This window comes from Juglans microcarpa x Juglans regia, chromosome 8S (assembly GCF_004785595.1).
Source record: "Juglans microcarpa x Juglans regia isolate MS1-56 chromosome 8S, Jm3101_v1.0, whole genome shotgun sequence".
NCBI classification, from domain to species: domain Eukaryota; kingdom Viridiplantae; phylum Streptophyta; class Magnoliopsida; order Fagales; family Juglandaceae; genus Juglans; species Juglans microcarpa x Juglans regia.
In genome coordinates this window covers 19,333,188-19,345,739 of record NC_054609.1, presented here as the reverse complement: position 1 = coordinate 19,345,739, position 12,552 = coordinate 19,333,188, and the positions used below count along the sequence as shown (strand labels likewise).

General features: G+C 37.6%; 1 protein-coding gene across 8 annotated transcripts in view; it reads right to left on the bottom strand.

Moving 5' to 3' along the window:
- Nucleotides 1–12,552, bottom strand: part of LOC121244332 (putative cysteine-rich receptor-like protein kinase 35) — a 54,675-nt gene that overhangs the window by 8,275 nt on the left and 33,848 nt on the right. For 2 of the 8 annotated variants that reach the window (XR_005936393.1, XM_041142350.1), the window contains exons 2-4: nucleotides 2,755–2,898; nucleotides 2,453–2,634; nucleotides 2,118–2,328 (exon numbers count right to left, since the gene is read on the bottom strand). Coding sequence is in view for 7 of the 8 variants with exons in the window: in XM_041142350.1 (XP_040998284.1) it covers nucleotides 2,118–2,328; nucleotides 2,453–2,634; nucleotides 2,755–2,898 (537 nt within the window). In the remaining variant the exon portion in view is untranslated. Of the gene's footprint in view, nucleotides 1–2,117; nucleotides 2,329–2,452; nucleotides 2,635–2,752; nucleotides 2,899–4,960; nucleotides 6,040–12,552 lie in introns of those variants that run through there. The other 6 variants (XM_041142351.1, XM_041142352.1, XM_041142354.1 and 3 more) reach the window with 5 other exon arrangements.

Sequence of the window (12,552 nt, the reverse complement as noted above, 5' to 3'; positions counted from 1 at the left end):
CGGTGAGTTCCTGCCGTCGCTGCACTTCTATTATTCATGTGTATGTTCATCGGTAGTTTTTCCTCATAAGGTGTATTTATATATATATATATATATATATATATATATATGGAAGGTTCCTAGTTTTAACCTAATGTTTTCGGGTGAGAAGTTTTTTTTTTGGGTTTATATTTAAATGGGTTTTGCTTTGAGTCTCATTAAATATTATATTGTATTTTGATAATATTGTTAATTAAAGGAAGTAAACCTATTTTTCTTAAGAGATGAGTTTTTCATGACTTATTTTATGGAAATTTTAGTAGCCAATGTATTCTATTTATTTATAAAATGTTGTTGGTATTTTATATATTTTGAATATTACTTTTTATTGACTTCTATAATTATCTTAATACTTACTCGATTAAATTCTTATTCGGTACGAATTCGATTAAGTGGATATTGATGGTTTTGGGAAATGATGGTATTTTGAAAATTATGAGAATTTTAGGTTTTGAGGAAAAATAAAATAGGTCATTTTAGCATTTTAGGCTTAAATATTGAAATATGTATTCAATTGGAAATTTATGAAATTGCGTTATTATGTTATAGGTGGCGATTAATTATTGTTCGACATTTTTGAGAAATATTCTAAAAAAGCTAAGAAGTCCAGGTAAGCGGGGCTTTTATGCTAGACTTTGCATTAAAATAAAATGAGCTGAGATTGATTTCTGGAAAATATATGTATTTGGTTATGAAAATAAATTTGAACTATCTCAGTTATTTGTTCTGCATTACTCATGAGATTCTGTTTAAGAAGAAAATATTTTCTATCATGACTGGTGTAGACATGAGCTTATTTTTGACATTCTATTTCTGAAATTTGAAAAGAGAGCGAATATGAAATTTTGTGTATAAATTATGTTTTGTGATATGATTTGTTCTGTTCTGAAGATTTTCTATACTCTGATATGATATTATGTGATTTCTAAAAGCCTCTAGCATAGCATTCTGTTTCTGTTCCATTCTGACCTTACCACGGGTGTAAAACCGTGGCCTCTGTTCGGGTTGGTACTAACTTTTCTATTTCTGATGCACCCACTTTGGAAACAAAATGGTTTTCTGCGTGGTCTTTTTTATGTGCACACTTGGGGCTCTGAGAATGAATAGGGGGAAGATTCACATTCTGTTTCTGCTCGGTTAGCTACCGGGATTTGCACAACCCTACCACGGGGGTTAAACATGGTATTTGTTCTGATATGATAAGATAAGATGTGATGTTTCAGTTTATGCTATGCCAAAATGATTTTGATTATGAATATTTTTGAATTTTCGCTTTGATATTTTTTAATAACACGTTCTGATGCTGTATTTTGAAAATGTTATTCTAATTCTACATTCTGAAAGAAATATTTTGTTCTGCATTCTGAACTCTGTAAATGCTCATGTTTACACATTAGTATATGTCCTCTGCTTACTGAGTTGTTGATAACTCACCCTTTATCTGCATATATTTTTTAGATAATTTTGATGATTCAGCTGGAAAACAAGAGTAGGAAGTTTAAGCAAGGTGTGATGATTGTAGTGGAATAAGTGTTTGAGAGTACAAGTGCTTATTTGAGAGTCGTAGTTAGTAAACTGATTTATTTTTCGGGTATTTTGATTTGATGAGTTAAGGATATTTTTGAATTTTCGGAGAATTTCTAATTTATTTTTTTGAGAATTTCTTTGTTGCCCTATGGAGGAACTTAGATACTTGGATTGATTAAATAGATTAACATTTTATGGAGTTTTCTGGTTTTTTTTATAGTTGTGTTATTGAAGTTGACATTAGTATTAAGAGCTAAATCTTCAGACTTTCGAGATCGGGACGTTACAAGAAAATTAAGTGTCAAACCCCTCTAGAGCTTAAGATAAAGCTAAGTTCACCTTGATTTATATTTAAGCTTAACTTTGGATGGCACCAGCCACCAAGAATACAAAATTTTTCTTTGCTCATACTACCTGCCACCACTTTCATATACGCTAAACTGGGGCACATGTGGGGCATGAATATTTGTTTCTACTTTCAACACTAAAAACTTAAGAAACATTGCAAAACAAATTACATTATTCTACTTATGAACATATAGGATTCTTACCAAAGAGGTAGAAGTCCAAGCTTTTGTTTGGCATGTACTCGTAGATCAGCATTTGTTCATCCCTTTCAATGCAAAATCCCAAAACTCTCACAAGATTAACATGTTGCAGTTTTGCTGTTAGTGTAACCTCATTCTTGAACTCCTCAAACCCTTGTGTTGAAGCTTTTGAAAGTTTTTTCACTGCTATTTCCTGTTTGTTTGATAGTACACCCTGCAACATACACACCCATCCATGGTTAGTGTTACAAAGGTAGAACATGCAGTATATATGCAGCAGCATGGTATCTGATAACTTGGCAGTCTAATTATAGATTACCGACACTAAAAAAGTTTACCTTGTAAACAGGACCATATCCACCCTCTCCTAGCTTATTTTCAAATGAAAATTTATTCGTAGCCATCTCGATATCAGCATAACTATAGACTACAAGATCCGGAACATTGGTGTTTAAGTTTCCAGAAGTTGCTATACCATTTACTTTGGCTTCTTGTCCTTTCCTTGCCTTCAGTACAATCCCTATAACCGAAGAGGACAAATAAGAGAAAAAAATGTTTAAAGATATCAATTTACAACATATGTGGAATCAAGCATAGTATTATCTGAAGTCCGAGTTATAACTAGGACAAAAGAAATTACCTGTAGATTTGACCTTTCTCTTCCTCAAATAACACATTACCCACACTAAGCCTAGGAGGAGAACAATCGTAGCACTACTCGAAACCAAAACAATAATTGATAATCTCCCCTTTTGGTTCTGATTTTCATCATCAAGCTCTCCTGCTGATGGTCAAACCATTTCACAATCAGAGATGCAAAAGCAAATCGTAACATTATACAATTTGAACCTTATCATTTACCAATTGTAAAAGCCGTTGATGATGTATTAGCAAAAGGGACTAAACCATGGTAAACATAAATGGTTTAATTAATGTCACCAGTTACATACTTAACTAGAATGATATCTACAAATTATGTATCAGGAATGAATACATTCTGATAAGACACTACTATGTTCTAGTTCCTACCTGCGGCTAGAGAAAGCACCCAATGGTTGGGTACTTGCCAGACATAGTAATCAAGCAACCTCATTTCATTGGCATAAGAAACCTTAGTTCTGACAGCTCCACATCATCAAAAACAATTCGAAATGATTCAGCTATGTAGTAATTTTCCACATAAGTGGAATTGTACATTACAGCAGCCCATTATATCCAAATATGATCTTTGATTGCCTTAAAGGCCATATGTCCTTCGGTTGTGATGGTTGGACCTATGGCTGGTGCACCTATGGCATTTTCCTGGGAATCTACAAGATTCCACGCATCATAGAAAGGCAACCCCAAAACCAACTTGCCTGCGGATAAGCTCCTAGAGATTCAGGTGCGGATACCATAATGTGTATTGAGCTGGCTAGAATTTTTAGCCTCGGACTCTACAGCTACTCGCCACTCTTCAAAGAGGTTGCCCATGTTGGTGACATCAGAGCTTGTGTTCGGAGAAATCCCAGTTCAGGTCTAGGCCCTGAAATCCAGAGTCTTGCTCTTTTAATGGAGGAATCCACGGAAGACTTCCTATGCTCAAAACTATTCACCATCAGTGAAAAGATCTTAGGTTGCCTTTCCACCTCCAATAGAAAGAAGGGTGGTGATTGATGGGTTTCTATGTTTGTAAGTGTCCGTGAAGACGAGGGAGTGTTTTTCACATCATCGGACGGGATGGATAGCTCGTAACTTGAAGAGTTAATACCAGCAAAAGTACAACAAAGGTGTGTAAACAGTGCGGAGTTTATGTGAGAAAGCGGGAAATTTGTGTCGGAAAACCAGTAACCGGCTTTTACCCAAGTCTGTGCTTCCGAAGGGTGAAATGCTAGAGATAGGAAAACACAGAAGAGAGCGATAAAAGTTTTAGAAAGCATTGCGGAAGGGTCGTTCAGAAGCAGAGATTAGCCAGCAAGGTGTACTGAAGATGGAATTAGCAGACTCATAAACAACATGAAAATATGCATGCATCTGTGCAGACAAAGGAAAAGATCATAAGCAGGAATGATTAGGTGTTAGTAATTTTCATCCACCTCATGTGAACCGAAAGTGCAGACAATGTCAATGTCAATGTCGCTGTTACGTACAACATATAGTCACCCCCCCGCCCGCGTGTAAGATATTTATTTATTGGCCGTGCTGAAATGTTATGCTAAAGTAATTGACGTATGACACGTTATTTGAAGTTTATAAAGTAGACCAGAGATGGAAGTGGTGTATGCGCATTGTAGTCCCACCATTTTGTTCATGGTGCATGGACCAGACTACTACAAGCCATTGATAGCTAGCGGGGCAGCTGCATGAATTTTGGATCTCTGATTCTCTACGATCACTTGTCTTTCTTGCCTATTTATTCGTAAGTCAAGATCAATTCAATACAGTCGGCGCACGCAGATGGCGCTAGTCATTCATATCCGACCGAAATCCATCTTCGAAATTTCCACAAAACCTTTTGCACGTTCATTCGAAATTCCTGAATTTTGCAAAAGAGTACTACCTAAAGTCAGGAGAAGTTATTTTCTTTCCCGTGATTACTTGGTCATAAAAGTAAAGAAAATGATGCGCCGTTGCATTAAAAATTTGAGAAAAAAAAATTTGTGCACCTTCGTTGATGGCTCATTGGTGGGTTTAAACAAGAAACGAACCAGTACATGGATTCTCTTTTGCTAAACAATTGTGACGATGTTCGTTTTAGTTCATCAATCCAAAGGAATAAAAGAAACAGATCACGTGGAATTCAACACATCATGTGTAAAAAATAAGACTTATAAATAGATTTTTTTAAGAAATAATATGTAACCAACCTGCGGCTCTAGAAAGCACCCAGTTGTCGTCATTACAGACTTCAAATATGTTGTAACCAAGCAGACCCTTTTGCTTTATATAAGAAACTTTTGCTCTAATAGCCTCCACATCGTCGTAATTAATCCAAGTGAACGCAAACGTGCAGTAATTCATCACTGAAGTAGCATTATACCCGGATACTGCTTCATGAACAAAGTTTCTAATGAACCATTTGAAGTGCTTATAGCCCATGAAACCGTCCTTTGTGACAGCCGGACCCGTAGAGGCTGCACCCACCGGATTCTTTTGGGGGCTCAAAAGTGTCCACGCATAGCCATGGTAAGACAACCCCAAGACCAACTTGCTCGGCAAAAAGCCTCTTCTCTTCCACTCATTTATGCCATTATCCGTATTAGCCATGTTCGAAGGGCCATACAAAGCTGCATGAAAGTATGTGACTCTGTCCCTACCAGGCAAATAGTAATCGTACGCTGTTACATGTACCCAATCCAAGTTCCTCCTCATGGAATCAATTGGGTAAATCACTGAACCCAAAGCGGGCAGACGATTGCCGGTCATGACCAGGAGTAACTCTGGATTGCTTGAATTTTTTGCCTCAGAATTTACAGCAACTCGCCACTCGTCCAAAAGGGTACCGAAGTTGGCCATATCCGAGCTACTTCCTGTTGGCACAAGCCCAGAAAGGTCTAAACCTTGAAACCCATAAAGCCTAGCTGTTTCAATGGAAGATTGAACGAAAGAATTTCTATAGGAGGACTGGTTTATCATTGAGAAGAAGTTTAACAAATGCTCTCTGCCAACCCATATCGACAAAAGCGTTGTAACGGACGGGTTCTTGGTTTTTACAATGTGGGCGAAGGTAGACAATTGTTGTTCGGTGGAGGAGTTGATGGAGAGGTGGTAGGTGGAGGAGTTAACGTAAGTGAAAGCGCATATAAGGTGCGTGAAAAGGTTAGAATTTAAATCGGAAATGACATTTCCGATACCCATATAATAGTAGCCGGCTTTGACCCGTGATTGTGGGGTTGAACAGTGGCATCTGAGAGCGAGATATAGGAGGATGAGGAGGAGGAAGAGGGCAACCAGTTTGGACGACATAGGAGAATGTTGTCAACACGTATAACACAAAGCCATGGTCAAGGAAATCCAGCACTTAAAGGATGTTCCAGCAGAATTCTGCAGAAGAAAAGTAGTGCAAACCAAAGTTTTGAATACCGTACCGGAAGTCGTACCGGTCAAGGCACTGGAACGAAATATTTCGGTACCGGTACCGTTTCGTGTACCGTTTCGGGATAATATTTCGGTCTCGATACCGTTTCGGTACCGGTACCGGTACCGGTACCGTTTTGTATACCGTTTCGGAATAATTTATACTTGAATAAATTATATATATACAAGCACTCTGTGATATTCATAGCACTCTGTGATATTCATATATATATATATATATTTATATAGATATTTTATGACCAAGTCCTTCCACGTTTTGCTATAAGGAATGGCAAACTCCTTCCAGATCAATACGGTATCATTGGACATCACCAGTTACCAAAGAAAAATATGACGTACTCGGCATATTTGTCCAGAAAAAGAAAAAGAAAGTTTCAAGAGGAAGGTATGACGAAGTTGGCTGGTATATTGGAAATATTAGTAGGAAGAATGTTCTGGTGTTCGAATTTACAGACATTTCAAGGTCATTGACAGTGTTGATCCTATAATTCTGCGACTTCTCCCACCATTTAATACTGCAAAGAGAGAACGCATCTATAAATATCATAACTTATGACTTTACCCTTTTAAAGGAGACATTTTCAATCGATCATGAAGTAAAGCTTATGATGCTGCTTTGACAAAGTGCTAGACTTTGGAAGTTGACCAAAAGTTTTACACTGAATTGTTTATTTTAATAATCGTAAAAGTTGTATCCCTGTGATTTCTCTATCCACAAAGGGTCTTATATTCCCTTCTCTTACTCACAGTCAAGGTCGAACCAATCTAGAACACTGTTTTCAAACTTATCGTGTACACAAAGTTCCATCTTTGGGACTTTCAATGTAACACCCCGACCCAATCAGGTTTGATTCTTTAAATATTTTTGAATTTATGCGTATGAAAAATCCAATTAAGTGTTCGAGTATTTATTTTGGAATAGACTACGGGTTTAAAATCTTTGTTTTGACGGATTATGAATTTATTGGGCTTGATAATTAGGTTATTTTTCTAAAGGGCCAATGTGAGAATTGAGCCGAGAATTTTCTAGGACAAGTTGAATTATTTTTAAAAATTTAGTTGAGACCCATGACTCAAGCAAAAGCCCAATACCCAAGCCCACACCCATTTGTTTTAAACCATGAAAACCAACTATCAAGATCAATTTTGCCGCCTCGTACATTTCCACTCCCTTGCACGTCTCTTTTTATCTGGTGTTTTCTTTTGAGTTCTTAATTGCCTATTTATTTTACGCTCACCCTTGCATGAAAAGAAAACCCTAAGCTGCACTCCTTTGAAGCCATCCCTTCCATACACACTGCCTTGCTTGACCGTCCACCATGAAAAACAAATTGTGCACCGCTGCCTCTCCAGGTTGTCGACTTAGCACTCGTTCAACGTTTCACCCGTAGCCAACCACCATCGTGCATGACCCACGCCATTGCAAATCTTCACTGGAAGCAACACTGTAGTAGGAACCGCCCACAACCACGACAAATGTGAAAACCATTGTGGTAGCCGCTGCTCTACCCTGCACCTCTATACCCAGCCGCCAATAAGCTTTGGACGTGAAGGGCTCTATTTTTGCATGCTAGAACAGGGGAAGCATTCCCACCGTGAGCCACGTCATTAGCACCCACGAGCCTCCACCTTCGGACGCTGCCCTAGTCGATGCCCAACCCCAAACCAAACTGCCGCACGCCTCACTACCTCACGGTGAGTTTCCGTTCTCTCTCACGCTGAGATCTCTCTCTGTCTCTCTCTCGCTCTCACCATGTTTCTCTCTCTAACCTTCCCTCTCTTCCCGCACGTGACCTGACGCGGCCCCCAACCGTGCCGCTGTAGACTTCCAACCAAGCCATTGCTGCACATAGTTTTCGGTATACATGGCCCCTGTTACGTAATATTAGCTTGTTTCAAATAACTCATGATCTCCTTGTAGTTACGGGAATGCCTTCAAGGCTTTATTTATGGTTTATAGTTTATATGTAGCACAACTCATACTCCTTTTAAGTGTTTTTTACAATTTTGCCTTTCCAATTATAAAACTACCAAGAGTTTTTTAATTACATTTTTATCCTTAGTATAAATTCATGGGAGAGTTACATTTTTTATGGACTTTATTTTAAGTCTCAAAAATTTATATTTTGTGCAAATGGTATTTTTATTTTAATTAAACTGTGTTTAATTGGATTATATTCCAGAGATACCAATTTCTATATTGGACTACATTAAAATAAAGGTTTTTTTTGTTAAATGATATTTATATTTTTTTGGATCTAATTAATAATTATATTAATGTATAAGTCGGAAGTGTTAATTGATATCGAGGTAATTTGGGAAGTGATTATATTTTAGAGATGTAAGAGTTGTAGATTGTTTCTTTTAAGGAAAATTAGCTTATGTGGTCTAGGTATTGATATACGTGTTTGATTGGAAATTTATGGGAGTATGTGACTATTTTATAGGTGACAGTTAATATTCTTTCAGCATTGTTGTAGGAAAATTCTGAAAAGTTAAGAAATTCAGGTAAGTAGGGTTCATATGATAGACTTTGCATAAAAATAAAATGGGCTGAGATTGATTTTTGAAAAGTATGCATGTTTTGTTATGAAAAGAAATTTGAACTACCTCAGTTATTTGTTTTGCATTATTCATGAGATTCTGTTTAAGAATAAAGTATTTTTTGGCATGACTGGTGTAGACATGAGCTATTTTGGTATTTTGTTTCTGAACTATGCAAAAGAGCGAATATGAAATTTTGGTCATAAATGATGTTTTCGTGATCTAATTCTGTTCTGTAATTGATGTTTATATGAGTATTGAGGATTTTTATTCAATAAGCTTGTTGTGCTCTGATGATGTGATTTGTTGGGAGGTTGATGTTTATATTAAGATTTTGTATTGTCTTAGAATAATTATACTGGAGTAATTGATGTGAATTAATTAGTATTTTCTGCGATAGAGAAAAATTGGAGTATGTAGTATGTGGTTGGAAAATGATTTTTTGGTAACATGAGTTAACTCTCCAGACCCTTCGGGGACGGGGCGCTACATTCAAATCCTCTAGCAGGTGGCTCGTCACTTTTTTCTTTTTCTGAAGATACAAATTTGCCAATTGCAATGTCATGAGAGAGCAAATAGACTTCCCATGTTGATGATATATGTACTTGGTTGAGTTTTCTTAAGAATCCAACTGAAGAGCAAGTGTTGAGCTCCTCAATGTTGGACCCTAGAATGAGCATATCATCTATACACAGCAGTAAAATGATATAAGAGTAGTCAAAGTGCGTAACGTAGCAATAATGGTTTGCTTGACATCTGGTCTACCCTGAATTGCACATGAAGTTGTCAAATTTCTTGTACCACTGCGAACCTCTCAAATTAATGCATGTAGATGTCTTATTCTAAATCACCATGGAGAAATTTTGTTTTCACATCTAACTACTCAAGATGTAAAGCTTCTTTAGCCATCATTCTTAGTACTGACCTGATAGTTGTGATTTTCATAGCTAGAGAGAAAATCCCAGAGTAGTCAATGCCTTTCTTCTGCTGCAAACTTTCACAAGTCTAGCTTTATACCTTTTGCTACTGTTGTGCTCAGTCTTCAATCGGTATACCCACTTTTTGTGCAAAACTTTCTTCCCTGTTGTAAGTTTAGTTAGCTCTTATGTTTGATTACCTAACAGAGAATTCATCTCATCCTTTATGGCTAACTTTTACTTACTCGAATTCTGATCTTGCAAGGTTTCCTCATACCTTTGTGGCTCACAACCTTCAGTCAGCAGAATGTTACTTAGGGTGGATGAGAACCGCTACAATGGTCTTATAGTCCTGGAAGACCTACGAACAACAATTGTAGGTGTCAACAACTTTGGATCTGATTGTGGAACAATATGAATTGGTGCACTAGACCCACTCACCCCGTCACACACACCTTTGCTTTGCACTATGATCTCAGGAAGCCCATCCAGGCTCACAAACTCATACTCGTGAGATACTGCATCTGCTATTGTGCTAGACTTATCCTTGTACATGACTTTCTGCTCTTACTCCCTGTACATGAAGATCACATTCCTGCTCCTAATGCTTCTCTGATGATAGCCAAATGAATCATCCACATAGCCAATAAAGTAACCCTTTCTTGATTTGACATCAAACTTATTACAAGCATCAGAGTCAATGTGAATATAGTAAACACAACCAAAAGTTTTTAGATGAGAAAGTTTCACCTCTTTTCCACTCCAAACCTCCTCAAGTAGTTTGTACTCCAACGGAATTGATGGCCCTTGATTGATCAGATAAAGTGCAGTGTCAACAGCATCTTCCCAGAATGTTGGTGGTAACCCAATGTGCAACCTCACGCTCCTAGCACACTCATTGATGGTCCTATTCATGTGATCACTGATACCATTCTGTTGTGAGGTCCCAAGAATGTTCTTCTCCATTCTGATACCATACGCTGCGTAGGACTTCTTGAATCCTCAATCAATATTACTCTACACCATTGTCAGACCTCAAGGATTTTTGCTTTAGGTCTATTTCTGTCTCAAGCAAGGCTTTCCATTTCTTGAATATTTCAAACACATAACCTTTCGGTTTCAAGAAATAGCCCCATACCTTTCTGTTTTAGTCGTCGATGAAAGTGAGGTAGTACTGAGAACCTCCAAGAAATAATCCCTAGGAAGCTCCCCACAGACAAATATTCATGTGTACAAGTTCTAGCTTTCTTGACCTCAATGCTTTACCGCTCCTCAAGAAACTGATCTTTTTCCCTTCTATAGTAGTTCCTTCATGCCTTTACAACTCATGTAGCCAAGCATGCAGTGCCACAACTCTATAGCACTCTCAGTTTCAACAGTAACAATCATGTCACTCGATCCCAATGTCGTGTACAGAAATACAATCTTCTGGCCAAGAGCCAACACCATCACTCCTTTTGTGATTTTCCATATGTCGCTCTAGAAAACTATCGAATGACTATCATTATCAAGATATCCCACAAAGATCAGGTTTTTCTTTAGCTCAAGAATATGTCTAACTTTCTGCAAAGTCCACACATTCCTTGGGACAATATCCACATTTCGCACTCCCACTACATCCAGCACTTCTTTGTTAGCCAAATATGCCTTATCGAAGTCACCAGCAACGTAGTTTTGCATGATTTCTAAGTTTAAAGTGGTGTGAAAAAAAAGCTCTTGAATCCGAGAACCAATGGTCAATCGTACTATGAACTGCAAGAAGTAGAACATCATGTATTTCTTTAGTTACCATGTTTGCTGCATCATTCTTTGTTTTCTTCGAATTTTTGCAGTTCCTTTTAAAGTGGCTAGCCTTGCCACAATTCCAGCAAGTGCTCTGCAACCCAGAGCTTAACTTGCTCTTGCCCCTATTCCTCGATTTTGATTTGCCCCTGTTTGACTTACTGTCATGTCCTTTGTCCCAAGTATCAATATTCAATGAGGAACCCGAACCCGAGGTCTCACCAGAGTCTCTCTTGCATACCTCCTCATCAAGAATCAAATCTAGGATATCATCATATTTCAACTTCATCTTTCCAGTAGAATTACTCACGGTCATTCTCATGGCCTTCCAACTATTCGACAATGACGCCAATAGGATGAAAGTCCGAATCATATCATCAAACTCAATTTATACTGACGAAAATTAATTTGTGATAGTATTAAGTTCATTTAGATGTTGGGCAACTAACGTACCTTCTAACATCTTCAGGTTGAATAGTTTCTTCATTAGATGCACCTTGTTATTCGCCAACGACTTTTCATACATGCTTAACGAAACCGCCATGATCCTTTCCTTGATAACGTTACGTGCAATGAGCATCTTCCTTATTTTCCCGCTTATTCCCCATCAAAGGAAGATGGAGTCTCTTCCTATAGGATTATCTCTTCCCATAGAGATAATCCTGGATTTGCATCAAGATGTGCCGTCAAATTTCTTGATTCCAGACACCTTCACTTCTTGTCCAGCCATCATTCTCCCTTAGAATTGAACCTTTGCTCTTGATATTAGTTGTTGTGAAAATGGTAAGAGAAAAATAAAGTAAATATAAATCAATTACACACAACATAGAGTGTATATGGTTCAACAATGTGCCTACTGTAAATGATCTTATTCTGAAAAGAGTGGGAATACACTTTGGAGCAATGCAATTTTTTTTTCTCACGCACACTCTATCTCTCAAATTTTTTTTTTCCCTATGTTTTTCTGTTTTTCTCATGGCGGTACAAGCAACAAAATATCATATTTATATATATATGGTGGAAACCCAAAATAAATCAACTATTGGATTATTCACTCGAGCGAGCGTCAAGCTAACTTTTTACCTCAGCCTCGCTCGAGCCAACTAACAAGTGATTGT